The sequence below is a fragment of the Aythya marila genome (genome assembly GCF_965140915.1).
Source record: "Aythya marila genome assembly, chromosome: Z".
NCBI lineage: Eukaryota > Metazoa > Chordata > Aves > Anseriformes > Anatidae > Aythya > Aythya marila.
In genome coordinates, this window is record NC_139080.1 from 18,750,736 (window position 1) to 18,771,696 (window position 20,961).

Consider the following 20,961-nt stretch of genomic DNA (forward strand, 5'->3'; position numbering starts at 1 on the left):
GATACATTTGTCTGGACTTGATTTCTGTCAAAGTAAGAATTAGCTGGAGAATAGACTTCGCAGGAGCAGTCAGCTTAGGAAGCTCAAGTTTGCCGTCTTACTTCCAAGTTTCCCCCTTTCCCTTGGTACCCTGAAAAAGCAGTAGATCACCAGTGTATAATGAAGAATTGCTAAAAGCCCAAACCAAAAAAGCTAGACTTTTGCTTAAAAGAAGATGAAAGAGGTAAACTAAGCTTTCCATGTTAAGTGAATGGTGGGGAAAATACAAGTCTGTATATTGCAACCTCCATGTAAACTAGGAGTGCAACTACAGAGGCAGCAAAGACTACTTGTGATATAAACAAGCCTCAGAACAAAAACATCTCAAGACGTTCACTTCAGTAGAGTCTGCTTTGATTTTGGTGGCACTCATTATGGCAACAGTATCAGGGAAATCACCTCTTAAAGGCCTTTTAAATAAACTTACTCCTATATGCTTCATTAGAAGGAAAGGTATCAAGAGTGGAGAAATCTGTTCCACAAAGCACCTGAAATCCTGAGGACTGTCACACTTCACTTGAAAGGCAGAGGCCCTGGTGCAGCAGATCACTTCAGCAGATGCTTTAACATCTCATAAGATGGAAGCACTTCTTGAAGCTGAAGCACCAGCCTTTTGGTGAAGTATGATACCTCCTAATCAATCGCATCTAGAGCCCTCTCCCTCCTCTGCTCTGACAGCTGAGCAAGAAGCAGTGCAAGCAGACTCAGCCCGTTGAGCACAAAGGAAGTCACACTGAAGAACTCAAGAGTTCGCTCAGAGTGGATCAAAGGAGGTTGCTGCATGGCAGTCTGGAGCCAATTTTCAGCTCTCCGAGGCCGTGGCAAGATTCCACTGATGTAAGTCAGAGCCCACGTTTCCTGTCCTCGTCTCTGGCGCGCCGTACCCAGAGTCAAGCCACGGCTTTGCTGGCTCGCTGTCCTAGTTCATGCAGTCCTATCTTCTCAAATAGGCCGCACCAAAATACCACCAAAGAGGTCGTGTGTGGAAGTGTCACAACCTCATGGTCTATTTAAGCAGCAGCTTGTGGTCTTCAGAAGCTGACTACTATAGACACAAGGATGCATTTTGTGAGAAAAGCTGCTATAACTTAACACCCAGAAGTAGTTACTCCTTTACCACACGATTTCTGTCCGTTACATTTCTAGATCAAACTTTTTTAAGCCACTGTTGTCAGCTTTTTATTTTTTTTTTTTTTTTGCCTTTGGTTTTGTTTCTGGGTGTTTGGGTTTATCCTGTCTTAGTGAACTTATCACCTTTGTCAGATGCCGAAATATGTTCTCCAAGTGCTCTCGTCAGAAGCTAGAAGCCCCTCCAGCAGAGCTCACTTATGAACACGGCAGGATCCTTAGCTCACCGATTCCAGGTTTTGTGCCACCAGCGCTCACAGTTTTACGGATCTGGGTCATGGTGGTTTGCTTGTTTTTAACAAAAAAAATCTTCAGGAATTGGAAGAGAGACATTACATGAGCGTACATGAGAAAGAAGGGACCTGAACAGTTTGACAAGCAGTGTTTTAAGCCTTCCAGCAAAACAAACTTTCTTCTGAATAGTTTTTTTGTTGTTGTTGTGTAATTGCAGTAGGAGAGAATTACTCACTCTGTAACCTAGTTAAGACAGAAGCTTGAAGGCTTTTTATTGTTTAGTTTTTTTCCAATTAAGGCGAATTCCTGACAGTGTTATTAATTTTTATTGAGCTAAGAGAAGTTCAGTTTTCATTAAACTACAAGGAAAGGAACTCAAAATTCAGCTCTCTTCATCTGAAGAAATAACTTTATGTTAAATCTGTTTGTAAGAACTCATTTGTCAGAACTACTTTTGCTTAACAAGAGTCATCTGAATTTTTCTGATGCTCCTACGTTCAGCCATTCCTTCTGACATTTCTAGGTTTGCGTAGTGGTTAAAGCAAAGTGATTAAGTTACATTGTTAGAAGTGTTTTTAAGTACTAAATAAACTATGTCATCTAGAGTTGACATTAAGAAATAATTTCTTATTTTCAGCCAGGAAACACTGGGAAGTGGCAGGGTGGGGAGGAAGGGCAGTGAACGAGGGGCACAGCTTCACAAAGGTGACTGCAAAATTTGTTTGTGCAGTCCAGAGCAAGAGAACATGAGGAACCCGAATCTGGGTGGGCTTCCTACACTGACTGCCCATGGGAAAGGAACAGCACCATTTTTCCCATTGCTCATTCTGAAGCGTGGGAAGATCCCACCGGGTACACACAGACAAAGAGCCCTGCAGTTTCCACACCAGAAGCAAACAGTAGTGTACGTGGCAGACCAGTATCACCATGGCAGGTGCCAAGCTGCCCCACGACCTTTATGCAGGCTGACTGAAGCTGAACTTTGAGGACTGCACATCCGTGAGGGTCCATTAGCTGTCTCCTCCAGTTGGTAAGGATCACCAAGATCTAAGGAAAGATTAGAAGGCTACGAGGCAGTATCGTACACCAGCCCTCGTGCCCTGCCCTCTTTACAAGGTTCCTCTTCCTCTTTACCTAGCCAGAAGCAGCAACCTCTGAGGGTGCTCTTCTGAGCTAGGCAACCCACACCTTTCTTACGGGATCCTAATGGCTCGGTTATTATCCACCTCCCCCAAAACACAGCCTTCAGAGGAAAAGGATTGCTTCCCAAAGCTCTTCAGGCTCAAAAGTGGAGTTTCTCTTCTCTGCTACTTTGCTTAATTGATCTGGTCAACTGCTTGTCACTGACAGACCCCAGAGGTTGCTCTGCGAGCTAGCAGCAAGAAACAGGGGGCAGCTCTGAATTGCTCACCTGGTTCCAACACACGTGCTGTGGCTGACCCTCAAAAGCTTCAGAAGTAGCAGCAAAGTTGAATAGGAAAAAGGCCTGTAGAGATCTGAAGCCTTTAACTAATGGCAAAAGACCTCAGACACGTGGACCAGAGCAGAAAAGGGCACAGGATGGAGTTTGAAAGAGGCAAAACTCAGGACTGGAATGAGCAAGCAGGGGCTGGGGGAAGAAACAGCTCTAAGTTTTTGGCTGGAGCTATTAAGAACAGGGCAACACAAAGTTGAGCTAGCAACAGACGTTTTATCAGGCTGCTCTGAGACCACAAGGAAGTTCAACTCCAGCCAGTTACAGCCTGTTTCCATTGTGAACCTAGATAATTCACAGCAGTATCAATAGCCATCAGTGAACTCTTAATTATCCATATCTGGCTGGACAACATGGTGTGACACAAAATCCTATAAGGAAGGAAGAAAGGGAAGTACAGGGTGGGAGACCAGAAAGGAAGTTACTGTTAGATTAGTTTTCCACCCACAGAAAATGAATGTCAGGAAGAAAACATGGAACGGGGAAGGTGGAGTCCTTATCTGGAAAAAAAAATATATATTGTTTAATGTAGAGAAGTGTTCTTGTATGTGTTTTATTAAGCAGCAATTCCTTCTGTTTTTATCTGTTTAAATGAAGTTCCACCATTTATCCTACATAAAAGAAGAATGATAAGCTATATTTTCATGGTATGTACTGCTGTATTGTTATTCAGACGCGTGGTATCTGCCACACTTGTGATTTTAGAGTGAAGTACCTAAGCTTATAAGCACGGCACACTTTGGCTTTGCCAGCAAGCTACACAGGATATCACAGAGCCCCCGAAGGGCTGAGGCTGACAGGGACCCCTGGGTCCATCTGGCCCAACCCCTGCCCAAGCAGGGACACCCAGAGCAGGCTTCTCAAGGACATGTCCTGGAGTTTTTGGATATCCCCAAGGAGGAGACCCCACAGCCTGTCTGGGCAGCCTGTGCCAAGGCTCCCTCACCTGCACAGCACAGGAGGGCTCCTGGTGCTGGAATGGAGCCTCCTGTGTGCAGGGTTGTGCCCACTGCCTCCCGTCCTGCCCATCACTGAGCACTTGGGAAGAGCCTGGACCTGCTGGCAGTGCCTTGCCTGACGCAGCCAAGACAGCCATTAGCTTTCTTAGCAGCAAGGGCACCTTGCTGACTCAGGTATCTTTAGACAAAGAGATGAAAAATATGCTAGCATTTATAGGCCTCTCTTACAGCTGACAGTTGCCATAACATGTAAGACCAGCAAAGAATACTGTGTGACAGCAGGTGGCTTCAGAGTCACAAAAACAGTCTTTGCATTCTGCTTATACTCCAAGAACCTTTTCCTAATAAAGGCTGTGGACACAGTTTAGAGCAGTCATGCATATTAAAGCTATTTTTTACTTTTGCTCATTACAGACTATGCCTTATGTTATCCTACACCATTATATACACCATACTATCTAGTTGGGAATCAGCTGTGGTGCTATCAAAACTCCTAAAGTTTCTGGCCATGTTTTTAAGAGCAACTCAAGCCAGCCTAGACTGACCTCCCCTCCTCCTACCTCTGGCCATTTACTGTCTTACCCTGTCCTCGTAATGGTTGTAATAGCTTCTGACATTAACCTGCCTTAAAAAAAAAAAAAAAAAAAAAAAAAGAAAAGAAAATTTAGAAAATTCAGAGAACATAGATTTTTTCTGGAGATCTTGCTCATCTGTCTGAGTACATGACTTAAAGGTAGTAGAAAGCGTAGAACAGGAACAAGTAGCCAAGGGTGTGGAGGAAAAAAAGACTGGCCATAGCCTCAGATCAATTTAAATGCCTCATGAAATAGCATCCCTAGCTATAAGACATTCTCCTCCCCAGTTTTAAGCAGTTCGAAGTAATTAACTACTTTTTGTAAACATCTTTTAATTAACCCAATGACCTCCTTATCTTTGGAGGTGACAACCTTCATTTGAGGCTTAGCACCACGTTGAAAGCTTCCCTGAGCTGTTGATTCCAGTTCCCCGTGGCACACGAGACCCCCACCCAGCCTTCCATCAGAAAGTTCTTCTCATTTAAGCTAACGAGTTGTTCTAGCAGCTGGGGGAAAGGCAGTTACCCTTCAAGTAACTATGGAAAACGATAATATTCTAGCTTGATCATTAACCAAAGTCTTCCATCACGCTAATCTGAGCTCAGAAGTGCTAGTTAAGAGAAACTGGACTGCACTAAAGTGAGACTGATGTTTGTATTTCTCCACGTTTATTCTGGAGAAAAGGATCGTTAGGTTCTGCAGATGATGTTCTGACACAAAGTAAACTTTAGCCTTTGAAAAGAAATCCCCAGTTTACAGATAAACTGGGAGAAGGAAGGTGTCAAACAGGAACTAAAGCTGTACTGGAAAAATCTGTATGAAATATACCGAAAGCCAGCCTCATAACAGACCGGTAATTGGCCGCTCATTAAAAAAAATGAGTTTTCATACCATACATACTTATTTAAGAGATGATATTGTGAAATAACTCTGCGTCCATACAGATGGTGTCATTCTGAGCTGAACCTCACCTAGTAACCCAGCTGGTAACTTCTACTCAGGGTGAGGGAGAACTGAGATTTTTCCTGCTCTTACATGTGTTTTTGTCGTTATTTTCAGCCAGGACAAACACATTTGTGCATTCTAAAATGAGCAGGAAAGCAATCTGGGGCAAAGGAGGTGTGTGAGAGATGTAAAGAAACAGACAGGTCAATGTCATGCTGCTGTAGTGAATTTTGGAGAATCTGTAAAAAAAAAAAAAGTTCTTTGCTGAAGATTTTCTTCCATGTGCAGTGAAGAGAAAGAAATAGTCAATGGCTCTTAGGTAGGAGGCTACGGGTGTAGCAAAAACTCCCCCCAGAAAAGGAAGACAACAACTTTAAGAAGTGTTTTGACTTTTGACACTTTTGAGGGATGGACAAATGGAAGGTCAATGTTATTTTCAGCAGCTGAGATGAGGGAGTACCCTGCAACTCACCTCCCAGTCAAAGCTGTCACGAACCTTCCCAGCAGAGTTTCTTAGTTCGCTACCCTGAGGAATGCAGAATGTTTTTAATACCAGCACACTGATTGCTCTGACAGTGCCTGAAGCTGCTGTACTAGGCTTCAGCAAACAAGGGAGACACGTTTCACAGACCAGACTACATCTGAATCTCACAAATAAACCCGCAGCTATAGATTAGCTGCATTTTGAGTCTTTCTGTTCACTTGCAGAAAAGCCAGGTGAGCAGCCTGGGTCAGCTAACAATTTTCACCAAATGATTCCCTACCCATACCTGATGCTTTTGGGTAAGGAAAGGCAAGGCTGATAGAGATAGAAGGCAAGGGAAGCTTTCCTCTGAGCTGCGACAGCCTAAGCACTGAATAATTTCTAGTCCACTCATTTATTAGCAGAAATCTACACCCAGTTCTGTAGTTTTTCTGCATCCAACAGCAGAATTACTACATGGGAACACTAGTTCAAATACCTGTATGACTGACCTGTTAGAATAAGCCACAACACTTGTTTAAAAAAGAATTGGATGGACAAGTGAGGTGTGCTCCCTCACTTCTACATTTCAATGGTGTTGTAACAAGATGACACAGTCAGCTTGAAGGAGCTTTTAGAAGCACCTGCTGGAGCCCAGAACCCCACAGCTGTCTCTCCTGTGAGCATCTTGGGAAGTACAAACACAAGGTAAGTGCGAGGATGTATTACTGTCTCATCTCACCCGTCCTATTCCTTGCACCACGAAAACCACGTGGTGCAAGAGAGCCCACTGCAGGTCAGAAGCTAAGGCCGTGTGCCCTCTGCTCAGCGCCTGGTCAGCAGGTGGAGGAGGTCCAAGCCAAACAAGCCCACAGACAACCCCCGGGAATGCAGCAGCAGCTCACCCAGCAGGGCAGAGGCCACTTGCTCTTACTCCTGACACCCAACAGAGATTTAAGACCAATGTACTAACCACTAAGCAATTAGGGGCAGAGGGGAGAAAGGATGGAAAGGGAAGTAAGTGTGGGTAGCTCCTCGCATTGCAATGCTCGAAGCAAGCTGGCTGCAGCCCGAGCAAGAGAGAGCAGGTTCTCCCACTGAAACCCTCCCTGTTTAGAAGTTAAATATTTATCACCGCCTGTACTGCGTGCCTTGTAAAAGGCTTTGACCATGTTGTGTAAAGAATTTAGAAGCCCATACGTGCACACCAAGTACACACAGCCTAAGAGAGCTTTCCTACAAACGTTCCACTTAAAACTGCACTTACAGACACGGAGCACAGTGCAGTGAAGGAAACCAAGCCATTAACTCTGGCAACACAGGTAAGCAATTTTTAAAAAATAATTAAATAAATGAACCGAAGTTGGTGTCAATTATAAGGCCAGTGTTCTTTCAAAGTTATAAAGACTGAAATGGCAAGACAATTATTTCTCCACTCACTCCCACAAGATTTTTCAGATGGCTTCACTTACAGTTACACACCCTGACCTGAAGTAACAGTCAAGCCCCCCAAAAATAGGGAATTATTAGTTCAAAGGGCATCTGCCCTTTTCCCACTGAGGCCTAAGAGCACAGCAGTATTCAAACATGCTTTAAGAAAGCCGAGTCCTACAATGGCAGTGCTACAGAGGCACTCAGAACACCCATTAAGTTGTACACCTTGTTGCCTACCAGGACATCTCACACACAGCTGCATGCCACTGTGCTTACAAGGAGCATTTCTGGTATTGGGGCATTGTTTTTTCACTGCACACTGAAGTTTGTAGGGTGTAGCCACTCTGAGAACATAACCTCTGTATTAAGCTAGATCTAAATAGAATTTAGAAGAGAAATTATGCCCAATATACTTTACAGCTATCACAGCCATTGTTTCGTGCTGATTCGGGGGAATGTGAAGTTCTCAAGAATTTGTAAACACTGCTCGATATGTAGGTATGATGAATAATGTTGGTGTAGAAAGTCTTCTGTGCTCATGTAATAGAGCAGGGGTAGCTTGCCAGTTCTGTCAAGAATTGCCATTATTTGATCTGTGGTCTTAGCACCTACGTATTGATGGTCAGATTTTGTTTTCCAGGGCTGATCAGTGGAGTCCTAGGATTAACGAAGAGATCGGAAGCAAGTGTGCAAGCAGAATTAACAATTGTACTTCCATTCCTCAAGAATCTCATTAGCCTCAGGGCCAGCCACCACATTGGGCAGGAATATTTTATCTGGACACCAGCACTGCAGTGAAGACTCACCTAATGAAATAAAACTGAAGACTTCGATTTTACTGACTCAAGGAAGTGTTACAAACACACATGGGAGAAGATGACGTGAGAAGTCGCTTGTGGCTGTTCTATGGGAGCAGTTCCTGACTGAAGGTATTCTCTCACCCTCTAGCTGCTGAAATTGCCCTTTCAGCCTGTGGTAAGATGAACCCATTACCCTTTGGACACCTGAAAATACGGCAGATGCAGTTAGGAACACATACTCTTCATCATCCTAAGTACCAAGATTGCAGGGAATGCTGCACATACAGTTAAGCGTTAGTGACTCAGTCATCCAAGACTCAGCTGTGGCCTTACTACAGCAGTAATCAGCAACAAAAGAACCAGATTACGAAGGGATAATAATGTACTAACTTGAGGAAGAAATTCCATCTTATTTGAACAGAAAGGCAGATGGTGACTGAAGTGCTGAAATTTGGTATATAATCCCTTCTACGCTTAGGGCAAAGCTCTTGCTCAGTACAGATACTGCTTCCTCCTTCCCTAGGAAAGGGATCATGTAGCAAAAAGCTATGCCCTCTCTTCTATACCAGGGATGGCAAGGTAACATCTCACAGCTATTGTACGAGACCTGTTCTAAGTAATTAGGCCCTAGGAAAGAGAAGCTTCCTCTGGGGGGATATGGGATAAGGAGAAAGCCCTCCAAAGAGCAGACACAGCAGCAGTGAAGCCCATACCAGTGAATCCCTGACAAAAATCACAGCCACACTTTTCTGGCTAGCACCAGAGCAGCTACAAGATGAGGCAGGACCTCTTCAGCTATGAGGGATGTCATTTAGCTGTAGAAATTTCATATTCTACAGAAAATGCATCTTCCCTCCCCATCTCTTAAACAGAAGGCACCAGCACGCTGCAAGAGCCCTTATTATGTCTATTTATGATTTAAAAAACAGGACTGAAGCATTTGGTAAGGAGGCTCACTGCTGAAAAGCATCTTCCCCTGCTCTGCCAAGAACAAGGAGTGTAGTGCTGAGTTCACGATCTGGTTCATGGGAAGATACTGGAAGGTGGACCAGGATTTACACAGAGCTGTAAAAGGCAAGTGCAAGAACTTTTTGTGAGCAGGGGTTAGCCAGAGGACAAGATATGCTTAAGAGCAACACCAGGCAAAGCAAGAACCTGACTGCTGGCTTTGAGGCATTCATTAGCTAGTCAGGCTCTAACCTGGGGCTCCAGGGAAGGGACAAGGGAACAGTGTCACAACTGGAATATTCACTCCCACGTCTTCAAGAAAGCAGTGTCAGAGGGAAGACCTTCTGGGTTTGAGGTGACAGAAGTTTTTGGGGAACCTAGAGCCAACCTAGTGAGTACTACCTTGCGGTCCCTGGTGGACAGTGTCATCTGTAGGCAAGTGGCTTTGACATGAACCTGCTACAGCTTAACCACGGACTCAGGCACGAGAGAGAAGAGAGTAAGAGCATCCACATGATGTGGAAAATAAGGATGGTGACACAAGTACCCGTGAGTCAGAAGTAAGAGGGGAGGAGGTCTTGCTTGAATGAGGGCAATCAGGAAGTGCTAACCCATATAGAGCAGGCCTTCCCTCACTGCGTGGCGATCCCTCACCATCGTACAGGCTTCTGCCTTCACCGACAGACCAAACTCTGCCAGATGGGAATAACAGCACCTAAAACAGAAATGTTGTATGGGGTGCACGAAGCGGCCTGGCCATCGCACTCCCCCACTACACAAACTGTGTAGGACATGTGGATTTGCTTGTACAGGTGTCTGCTATTTAGCACACTGCCCTGTACCACAACACATTCCTGTAGTCTCAGCTATCTTGTTAAAACACCCAATCTTATGTAAGCAATTGGTACTTGGTTTTAGTTCTCACGTTGTTCTCTTTGGAAGACTACAGCTTCCCCTTCCCTTACTGAAGGGAATGTCATGAAACTACCTTTGTGAGAAGAAAAGAAATCCCTATATATACACCAAACGAATTTAAAACTGCTGTAAAACATAGCTACATAAGTAACCCCATACTATTTTCCAACTTATTGCAGAAGGCTAAGGTTTTTTTTACACAAAAAATAATAATTTTAGGATGCAGATATTCTAACATTATGCCAAGCAATCACACTGACAAGCACACTCCTTACAAACAATATCCGTACCATCACTAACAAGGCAGAGAAGATCCTAAGTTCTTGTTTTACCTCAACCTTGCATTCAAATTAGACACGAACTGCAACAAGCATAGACCAGAACTAAGTTGCCTAGGGCCTTGCTTCACAGAAAACGTTTTCCTTCTCTAGTCACCTCTGCAGTACTTAATTTAGAAAAGTTTAAAAAAAAAAAAAAAAAATTTTCCCCTAAATACACCCTGACCTAGTCTTAATGAGAATTTGGACTAGAGGTAGGTGTATTTAGCTCTTGCATTCATTCTAGGATGTAACCAGGTGTTTCCCGGCTTTGTTGTTTTACTTGCCTTTCTGAAGGAGCCTGATCTGCAGCCAAACAATAGACCTGCAGGAACAGCAGGGTGCACATGTATAGTGCCTAACGAGGACATCAGACAAAGCCTATCAAGTTATTCTCACAAGCTGTTGTTTTCCTGCATGAAACATTAAAACAATACCAACAATAAGAAATAATCCAGGTCTTGGTATCGATATAAAACCATTTTACTTTTGTTTAAATGCAGCGACAGTCCCAGACATCTAAGCCATGCTGTAAGAGCTGTCTCTCCATCAGTAAAGTAAGGAGGGACCAGTAATAACATAAGGATGCAGAGGAAAGAAACCCTGCAGCCCAGGGCATTCACGCTTTCCACCAAAGGGAGAAGATGTTGGCTGATGCCCACTGGGCCACGCAGACGGGAGCTTTTGTCCGTGGTGCTGCAGACCTGGGCGCAGCCATGCAGCACCCACCCACCAGCACTGCAGCACGCAGGCACAGCCTCGCTGCTCTGCTCCTACTGACAGAGGCTGCAGAAGTCTGCAGCTTGTGTGTGTTTGTTTTTCCTAATGTTATCTAGTGTTCTGGTGCTTACTAGGAAGGAATTATCATTCTGATAAGAGAAAGAGCATGTTTCTTTTCTTAGGGCACTGAAGACTGCTTTCCCAGAATTATCTCTCCCTCACCAGTTAGAAAGGTGGACAGGGAGGGAGTTTCTTTAAAGGCCAGGTAAGAGTAACTCTCGATCAGTTTAACTGCCTGAAACCTGAGTCTAACAGCTTGACACTACATTAACCAGGAGACACCGCTCCAACCTACTCTTTTGTGATCTTAACTTAGCGATTCTGTCTCTTTCCTCTGTACCATCTTCAGCATTTGCCAGACCTTTCAATAAACGCATTTAAAATCACACACAATCTCACAAGAAAGCTCTTTCTCTCCTTCTCCCGTTTCAGAAAACTCAGAGAGGTTGGCAGAGTTGAACCTGCACAAAGAACAGTTCGAGGAACAAGCAAAAGTCACACAGACATGCAGTCAGTCATCCACTTTCATAGCAGGGAAATTACAAGTCAGGTCGCCAAAACTTGAAGCATCACCAGGTGATACTAAGTAGCCTTAGTTTTTTTTTTCTGTCCAACTCTGCTGAGACAATAAAATTTATTGTTTGGGGCTTTTTTTTGCCACCTTCACATACTACAGAGGTGGCAGGATCAGGAGAGAGAAGAGAAGAGAAGAAAAAAAGGAAGCCAAACTGCTCTGCATCAAGAGTTACCTCAGGGATCACAAGCATCATATGTGGTAGCCCTTTTTGTGGCAGAAAGGGCGATCACGCCAGGACTGAGACTTTGGTCCCTAACCAAAGCTGGTCTACAGAGCCTTAAACTTTCAGTATGACACTGTTAAAGAAGTTTTATCAGAGAAGTTTCATGGTCTCTCCAGCAGAGATATTAGATATCAGGTTAGCTGCAAGACACTTTATCTGAGCAGTTACCTAGGTCACTTGAACAGATATCAAAGTGCACGTGCAGGGGGGAGGCAGAGTTAAGAAAAAAAAAATCCAAATCAACAGGAATTAGTTTTCTTGATAGAAGAAAAACAGAACAGATTCCCCCTCCAGAAGCACAGGCTTAAATTCTGTGTTCTTCTAAGGTCCTGTCTCAATCCTGTGGGAGCCAGGGAGAAGATAAAGAGATGAGAATTCTCTCCTGTTTCTAATATCTATCCCATTCCTATATTTCTGTATTTTGTCTCAAGTATAGAGTTTGTAACTCGATGTGTTGCAGGTGTTAGGATGCTTTATACAATGCACTGGCTGCAATTCCTCCCCTGCCAGTACGAAGCAAGCAAGGCAAGGAGAAAAAGTCTGTCAACCACGGCTTTTGTTACTGAATGCCGTTTAGTTGCAGGTACACAGCCTCGCTGTTTAAGCACCCAGAAGCTATCAGCAGCCTACCTAAGCAAGCTAGAGCACTGCTCGGATGTTGATGCTGGCAGTAGGGATGCCTCTGACCAAGACAGATGTCACGTTCGGTGTGTGCTGTTCACACAGCTCTGGCCCGTGACAAGAGCATGCCCGGGTTTGTCACTGAAGCTCTGCACTTGCTTGAGCAAGAAGAAAGCTGCCAAAAAACCAAGACCACGTAACACCCCCTGGGTCCCCAAGCAGATAGTGAAGGTGCTTCCCTGGCTCCCAGCGCCTCGAGGAGCTTTGGCTTCCCCAGCCCTCATCTGATCAGCACCTACCCCGTGTCCCCTGCACCCTGTGACAGCTCACACTACGGGCTGTACTTTTTTTAGGGGGGACTGATGGAGAATATAAAGATGACAAGAAGCGAGAGCCGCGGTCCCGGAGCTGCCTGAGGGGAGCACCGCCGCGTGTGGGGCACAGCCCGCAACCACCCCGCGGGGCCGGGACGGGCTGTGAGGGGCCCCGGGGAGCAGCTGCAGCCCAGGGGCAGGGCCCAGGGTGGCAGTGAAGTGAGGAGGAGGAGTGAGGAGGAGGAGGAAGAGCGAGGAGGCGAAGCAGCCGCAGGCAGAGGCGAGAGGCAGGCAGGGGGAGCCCCGCGCCGGGGGCTGTGCATGCGGGGAGGCGAGGGGCAGGGGGGGCTCCTCTCCCCCGCTCCCCCGCGGCCAAGCCCGGGTCCCCCACGGCCGCAGACCTACCCAGCACCACGCAGACCACGTCCAGCGCCACGAAGGGCAGCCGCGTCCTGTCAAACATGCTGGCGGCGCCCCGCGGCAGCCCCGGCACCGGCTCCTCCTCAGGCGGTGACAGCCCGGGCCCGAGGGGCGGGAGCGCCTCAGCCGCGCCCGAGCAAATGGCGCCCGCCCCCCCCCCGCCGGCAGCCGCCTCCCGCACTGCGCTACTGACACGGCCGCGCCGGCTTTAAGGGAGGGAGGGAGGGAGGGAGGCGGGCAGGGGGACGGACAGACAGACACAGACAGACGGGGAGGGAAAGAGGGAGGGAAGGAGGGAGGGAAGGAGAAGCGCGGTCCCCGCCCGCCGCCGGGACGCCACACCCCGCATGGCACCGCCTGCCTCAGCCGGCATGGGCAGCGCCGCCACGGGACGGGGACGGGGATGGGGCTGGGATCCCGGGAGGGAGAAGGGAAGGGAAGGGGAAAAGAAAGGGAAGGGGAAGGGGAAGGGGAACGGGGAGGCCGCCGCTGCCTGGGAGTGGGGAGCTGGGTCTCCAGCCCCGAGCCGGGCTTCCCGTTGAAAGGTGTTTTCTGACAGGAGATGCTGTGGGCGGCATGGAAAAATAAAAGCTTGAATACACACGTTGTTATTTTAGGATCAAAGCATCATTCAGGTTGGAAAAGCCCTCCGAGATCATCTGTTCCAACCATCCTCCTACCACCAGTGTCACCCACTAAACCATGTCCCCAAGCATCATATCAACCTTTCCTTGAACACCCCCAGGGACGGTGACTCCACCACCTCCCTGGGCAACCCGTCCCAGTGCCTGACTGCTCTTTCTGAGAAGAAACATCTCATTTCCAACCTAAGTACCCCCTGGCACATCTTGAGGCCATTCCCTCTAGCCCTATCACTAGTTATCTGTGAGAAGAGGCTGACCCCCAGCTCCCCACACCTTCCTTTCAGGGAGCTGTAGAGAGCAATGAGGTCTCCCCTGAGCCTCCCCTTCTCCAGACCAAACACCCCCAGTGCCCTCAGCTACCCCTCAAAGGACTTGCTGTTTCTGTCACCTTTGTTACCGTTGTGGGGCACAAACTCTCCAGTCCTGCCACCAGGTACGGTTCTGCTGTTTTGGGAATTTTTTCCCAAATGTTTTGTGTTTTTCACAAATGTTTTTGTGTGGTGGGCGGCACGTCCCATGTTCCAAGCACCGGGCTTTGTGCAGCTCCTTTTTCTGCACTTTCTCACCTATTCCACCCTCTAATTCTGTCAAAGGGTCCGCTTTGTGTTACATCCTAAAGGCTGAATAACAGGTTCGGGGGATCCACAAGGGAAATGAGCTCCTGGGATGGAAACATCTCTCTGAATGTACTGTATCTTCAGTTCAAGCATGCTCTCCAAATAAGTTACATAAGTAGTTCCCTATAGAGCATCTATATATAAAGAGCTTATAATTAGCAGACTGTGAGGGACTTCCTGATTTCACCTCAACATCCAGGAAGGAAGCCATCTACAAACCGAAATGTGCAGCTCTAGAAATTAAGGCCACCCTTGATTTATGCAAGTGTAGTGTTATTTGCAGAAATCACTCTCCTGTGCAAGTATTCCTGGATGGTCTCATGGAGGTAGAAACCCCAGTGTTGCCTTAAAATACAGAAAGTAATAGAATAAACTGTAGCACAACATGGCACTGGCAAACCCCTGTTTTATCGTTGTGAGAACTGTTTCTGAAGGGAAGCGTGCAATCTGCTCCTCTCCTCCCAAAGGAGGGGTATTGTTCACAGGGTCTGCTGATCCTGAAATCAGTAGATAAGTTTCCAACAGTTGCAAGACAGTTAGGAAAAGAGGGGGGAAGAAAATAGACAAAACAATGCAAACATTCCGTGCACAATTGCCATAATTGCTTCCTTCAACTCAAAGCATCACCTTAATCTTGCTCAGGCTAAACACCAAATGGCTCTCCTGCTCCACACCCCTACACAGTAAATTAGACACCAAAGAGATTGCGCTGGCTGATTTAAATGGAACACTTCCCAGAAGACTGTAGGCAAGGTAGTTATGACACTTAAAAACACCTGAAAATTGGGCTGTAGCAGAACAGCATTCCCAAGCAAGAGAAATTAATCACATTGTATTGTCTCGTAGTTTCTACATCCCTGTTTCACCCTTGAGACAGCTTGCCTGAGGGAAGAGGCATCTCTGCAATCTTCTGACAGAATTCAGAAACTAAATTGGTCACATGGTTCCCCTCCAAACTTTCCATTGCACAAGGGATATATTCCTTGCTGTCGCAACCGTATTCCCACCACCGGGCTTGCTGATGTCTTGGAAACCCCCATCTGACCACAATTTAAGGGATCAGTTTAGCTCTCTCTGTGGCAGGCATTCAGAAAACTTTTCTGGGCCTTCAGATACAGACAAGTATCAGCTGTGGAAGCACACCAACACTTTCTGACAGAACTGCTACCCAGTAGGGGTAAAGGTACACAAAGCCCCCTTGTCACGCCGGGGTTGTGTCGGTATAAGTACTGTATCTGCAGGCCTGTTACTGGTTCTGCATCTTCAGATACATTGCTGATTATTTTACACAAATAAGATGTTTTGTGTAACTAACAAACAAACAAATAAACACAAACACCTTTAATATAAAATATCTGTGACAGCAACAGTCTCCAGAGCAGCAGATGCTTGTCCCTAGCAGCAAGGCCCTTAGATGCCCACCCAGTCCACCATAAACCACTGATGTCAGATCAGAACTACCCATATGTTTGGCAAAATCTATGCAAGAGAGCATTCTTGAACTGGGACCTGAGTAAAATTAAGGCAACAGATGAAAGTCAGAAGTGACATTTTATCCCTACATTAAATATTTTAATATTATTCTCTCGAGTTTAGACTCTCATAAATATCTTAATTTCTCACCTCTTGTTTGGAAAGGTTACATATTTTCTTTCTTTCCTTTTTTATCTTTTTTTTTTTTTTAATTGTCTCCTTTTTTTTCTCTTATTATTTTATTTTATTTTTTATTTTTTTCTGTTTAATTGGGAGAACATTAAGACCAGGTTGAAGCCCTGTTCTCTTCTTTGTTTTCGCCTGGTTCTTCTATAAATCACAGTCTGCAGTATTTTGCCCGTCCTCCTTAAAAGTTTTGTGTATACTAGGATTAATCTCAGGAAGTTTATCGTTAGCCAGCAGTGGTACTTGTATGCTAATTGAATAGTGCCGGCACAACAGGACCTTTAACTGCAATTAACATTCATATAGACCAGTAACCTCAGTAAACGACGGGACTTTCCCGAGCTAGTTTCAATGTAGCTTGATCTGGGGTGGGAGTCGATGGCTCTGAGCGGGCTGTTATCATTCAGGAAGAAGATCGGAGGGTGATCGTGGATGGTTCTTGGAAGCCGTCGTCTCAGCGCCCAGCGGAGGGCTCACCGGGTCAGGCAGCAGGCGGAGCTGCGAGGGAAGGCTGATAGCAATCCGGACGGTGTCATCGTGACACATTCCTGAATACCGCCAGCACCACACCAGGATGCCTGTAGCAGGGGCTGAGAAAGCTGAAAGGCAGGCAAAAGGGATCATTAGGACGCCGACACAACAGCATCAGTGTAAGAGAAATAGAAGTAAAACAGGATTTTTCAACATGGGAAGTGATGAGAGGGGAAAAGACTTTACAAAGTACAGTTCTATAAAATCGTGAAATGGGTGATGATAAACATAAGACAAGTATTCACTATTCCGTATCAGAAAAGAGCTAGGGAGAGCCTAAACAAGGTGTCAACAGGACTCCTTTTAACATGAGAATATGGTGGAATTCATTGCCTCAGGTTGCTGTGGGGCACAAAATCACAAAGGGGACAAAAGGCAGGAGGGAAGTTTGCAAAGGATAGGACCACTGCTAAGCAGTGGATCTTGGTAGCCTAGGAAGTGCCAGAACTGCTAAATTCCCAAATTTAGAGTGGTATGCTGGGGACAAGCCCCACATGGGCTGTTTCTTGACCTTCTTCCCTAAAACTCTGCTGCTGGGCCCTGTTAGACGGTATTGGGCCGGGTGGACTTGATCTGAGCCAGGTTTTAGCTATGTTCTTAGCCAGTGCAACGCTGCAGAACACAGTACAAGTAATTAGTAGAGACGGAATAGTTTAGGCTTGTTGGTAATGTTCTGTCAGGCTGACATACGTCTGTGTGGTTATTTATAATTCAACTGCCAAAACCCCACTCATGCAGTAAGACCTAGAGAAATGAGTCGGGGAAGAAAGTGTGCCAAGAAGGCTCTCCTGAACTCTCTTATCCCATTTGTCCAGGGCATGGGATTTACCCTCATGTTAAATTAAACGTGGTCCTACAGCTGGTTTTGAGACCCGGACCTCTGGAGTCAGTTGACATGCTTTGCATGGGAAGCTTTAGAAAGCAGAATTTAGGTTCCACCTGCACATCTTAGCTTCACATCTCTTCTTTTGTTTGGTCTGGTCATTTAGTTGTTTTCTTTCTTTTGCTCCCATGTCTCATGTTTGTTTTTTAATCAGGGAGCAGTGAGCAATAAAGAACCTTTGTATTCCTAATGAGCAAAGCAAGAGGAGTTTCCTGTCTTCTCTCCCTTAATTCTTTTTCCTTTAAATACAGATGAAAGTAGTTTGGGCACTTCACCCCCACATTTCTATTGAATTTTGTTCTCTTCACCAAAAAACTCCTGCTCTCAGGCCAGTGACTTGAGATGGTCACCTGTGGTGCTCCACTCCCTCCCGGGCAAGTTCAGATCCTGCTGGGTTCTGCTGCCCCCAGTTTTATATCAGTGTTACAAGAGCATTTCTACAAAAGCGATAAGATCTGTTCTAGTAGAAAAGACAGGTTGTTTCTAAAGATTAGCCGCAGAAATAACGAATCAAGTAGATGTCACCAGGCAGCATAGCAATAGGAAATTAGTATTCATATTCGTGCAATGAATGAAAATTCTTTAAACCCCAAGTACATACCTTCGTTTATATATATTTAATAGGAAGTGCCGTGCAGCCTCAGATCATACAGCATACTCCGGAAAAACACTTCAGGCTGTGTCTTTGCACAAGTTCATTAAGCAGGGCCAGCACACGCCGAACAGGTACTGCCACATGATTGTCCACACCGTTTATTTGTTAGCTCACAAACAGCGTTGCTCAGAAATAAGTAGCACTCTCCCAAACAATTCCTGGGCCTGGGTCAGGGGTTAACACAGGCCAGGGACCATTCTCAATGGCAAGCTCGCATGCAGCCATGCTGATTTTGACAGGAACAACATTTAGCTCTGTGGACATCAGCTACGCTGTACTAATTGGCCTCAGGGCTAGCCATCCCCATTCGCTCTTTATTGGATTTTATTTCAATTTGTTTCAATTACAAATATTGCTCTGGAGCAGTAATAGATTCTGAAGGAAAGAATCTGAAGGAAGTCTCCAGGGCACTCAAAAAATGTCCATGGCTAAGAAAAATACATATATATATACGTATTTTATATGTATTTATGTATTTTATATATATATATATATATATATATATATATATATATATATATATATATATATATAAAATCTTTAGATGATTCTTCTCTTCTTGGTCATGCTTTGCAGTTACACCAGTGACCACAGCAGAGTTACCTCTAGCAGCCATAGGAATTTCAAGAGATGAGCTTCAACAGGATACACCAGTTGTATGGTAAAGAATTTTCCAGTGATGTATCAAGAGCATGCAGTTTTGACCCATGACACACCTAAAGCCTCAAGCCTCAACCTCTTGTGGCTCATTCCATATATTTTTGGATGTGGATGCCCCATCCCTGGAAGTGCTCAAGGCAAGGCTGGATGGGGCTTTGGGCAACCTGATCTGGTGGGAGGTGTCCTTGCCCATGGCAGGGGGTTGGAACTGGGTGGTCCATAAGGTCCCTTCCAACCCATTCTGTGATTCTATGATCCGTGTATCCACTTCAACAGGAACAAGAAAATAAACTCGAAGGAATATATGCATCATTGTACCTCTTCCAGGTACCTCTTCACGAGCTTCACTGGCTGACCAAAGCTGTGCATTTGGAGTGCACGCGCTGAAGCGTCTGCTCCTGCTGCTCACCCCTGCTTGGCCACAACAGCCCCACCTCTTTTACCCTGGATGTTAAATCAGGCAGCAATCCCAGTCCCTTACCAGTCCGAAATGGCTTGGAACAGCGCAGAAGAGACAAAAGTAGACAGATGCAGGGAGGAGCAGAGCTGAGCTTTTTTCCTGGCCCAGTTGTTTTACTCCTGCTAGGTGGCTGATCAGCCTGACTGCTGCCCCTCCAGTTCTACACGTCCTGCTTATTTTTGTTGGAAAGCCTTCCAAACGGCAGCGGTCCCTGACTGTGTAGGTTACCTAACACGACAGATTGTGCCTGCAGATGTTACCGCAATGCTCGTAACTCACAGTCATGCAAAACTACACTCCAGAACTAAGACAAAGTTAATATAACCAGGATGGCTATGGAAATATGTCTGCCGGGGGCCTTTTGCAACATTTCTAGTAATGGTATTGTGCAGTTACAGTTGTCAGTGTTGTTTTTCTTTGAGATCCACAAATCTGTGTATGTTTGTTTTTTTTTTCCTAGTCTTATAGAACCAAAGGAATTTATTCATTAGTTCATAACATTTCATTGTTGTTGTTTTCTTAAGACATTATAGATACAATAAATAAAATTCAGCGTTTGGCACATCTCCCTGCACTAATATAATGCAATTACAATAGCCTAGCAAACATTAATAATTGCAACTACAAGAATAAATTACAAGGGGGCTTTGAAAGTGAAATAACAATAGGCAAAATGTCACCAAAAACCTCAAGCTGGCAGAATCAAGTAAAGCAAAAAGAAACCCGCTTCAGTATCAATTGTTGAACATGTTTGTTTCTTGCATCTCTGAATTATTCTCCACAGAACATAATCAGGAGCAGTTCCTGCTCAAAACAAAATTAAGGGTAGGGGAGAATAAATCAACAGATAATTGTAACATTTATTATTTAGCATTCCTCTTCAAAGAATTATGTGAGGATTTGGGTCTTAATGCAATCATTATCTAATGAAAGCTTTTGCCTCTCCATCTTCTATAAAATAGTACTTAACTCCTTGAAACAGTTGTCAGAGTTCAACACAAAAAACCACAGCTGGAGTTTTTCCCACATGCAAAGAGCTCAGTTACTGAAATCACTTCCTCTTTGCTTGCGTCCTACACGCAGGGCAGGAAACGTGGGATTTCACTTTGCTGTCTTGTCCCTTTACATGGATCCATCCCTCTGCCAGCGGTGGATTCAGTGCCTTGAGGTACAAGTCGATGGCTCCTGTAATCTATTGCCAGAGTACAGAATGTCCAGATTATAATTAAGCCCTGACCGCTTGGTATTTACTTTTATTGCACTAATACCGAGAGGCCCCAGTGAGATTGGAGCCAATTGTGCTGTGTGCTGTGCACACTCACAGCCATTGCCTCAAAGACCTCACAGAGCAGGGTGAGAGAAAGAAAGTATTATTTTCCACAGCAGCACAAAGAGCCTTAATTTTCCTGCTGTTCTCCTAGAGGCACTCATCCTGGGAGACACAAGGAATGAACCTGTCCTGTATGAGTAATCAGCGCAGATGAAAGCATACAAATATCCTCTTATCTCCTGGTTTATCTTTCGACATTGTGCTTCTTTCCCAATGAGAATAATAGCTGTGAAAATAAGAGTGAAGTCAGCACTGGGCAGGGATGCTGTAGTGTCTGGAGCACCAGAAGCACTGGAAGCAGGCAGGAGTCTTGCTTGATGTGCTCTGGCTCCTGCCAGAGCAAGCACTTGGCAAAA

General features: G+C 45.4%; 1 protein-coding gene across 2 annotated transcripts in view; it reads right to left on the reverse strand.

The window, feature by feature from the left end:
• Positions 1-13,335, reverse strand: part of PLPP1 (phospholipid phosphatase 1) — a 59,092-nt gene extending 45,757 nt beyond the window's left edge. The window contains exon 1 of one of the 2 annotated variants that reach the window (XM_082783223.1): positions 13,152-13,335. In XM_082783223.1, coding sequence (XP_082639349.1) covers positions 13,152-13,209 — 58 coding nt within the window. In that variant the 5' untranslated portion in view covers positions 13,210-13,335. The remainder of the gene's footprint in view (positions 1-13,151) is intronic. The other variant, XM_082783224.1, reaches the window with a different exon arrangement.
• Positions 13,336-20,961: the final 7,626 nt, after the last annotated feature.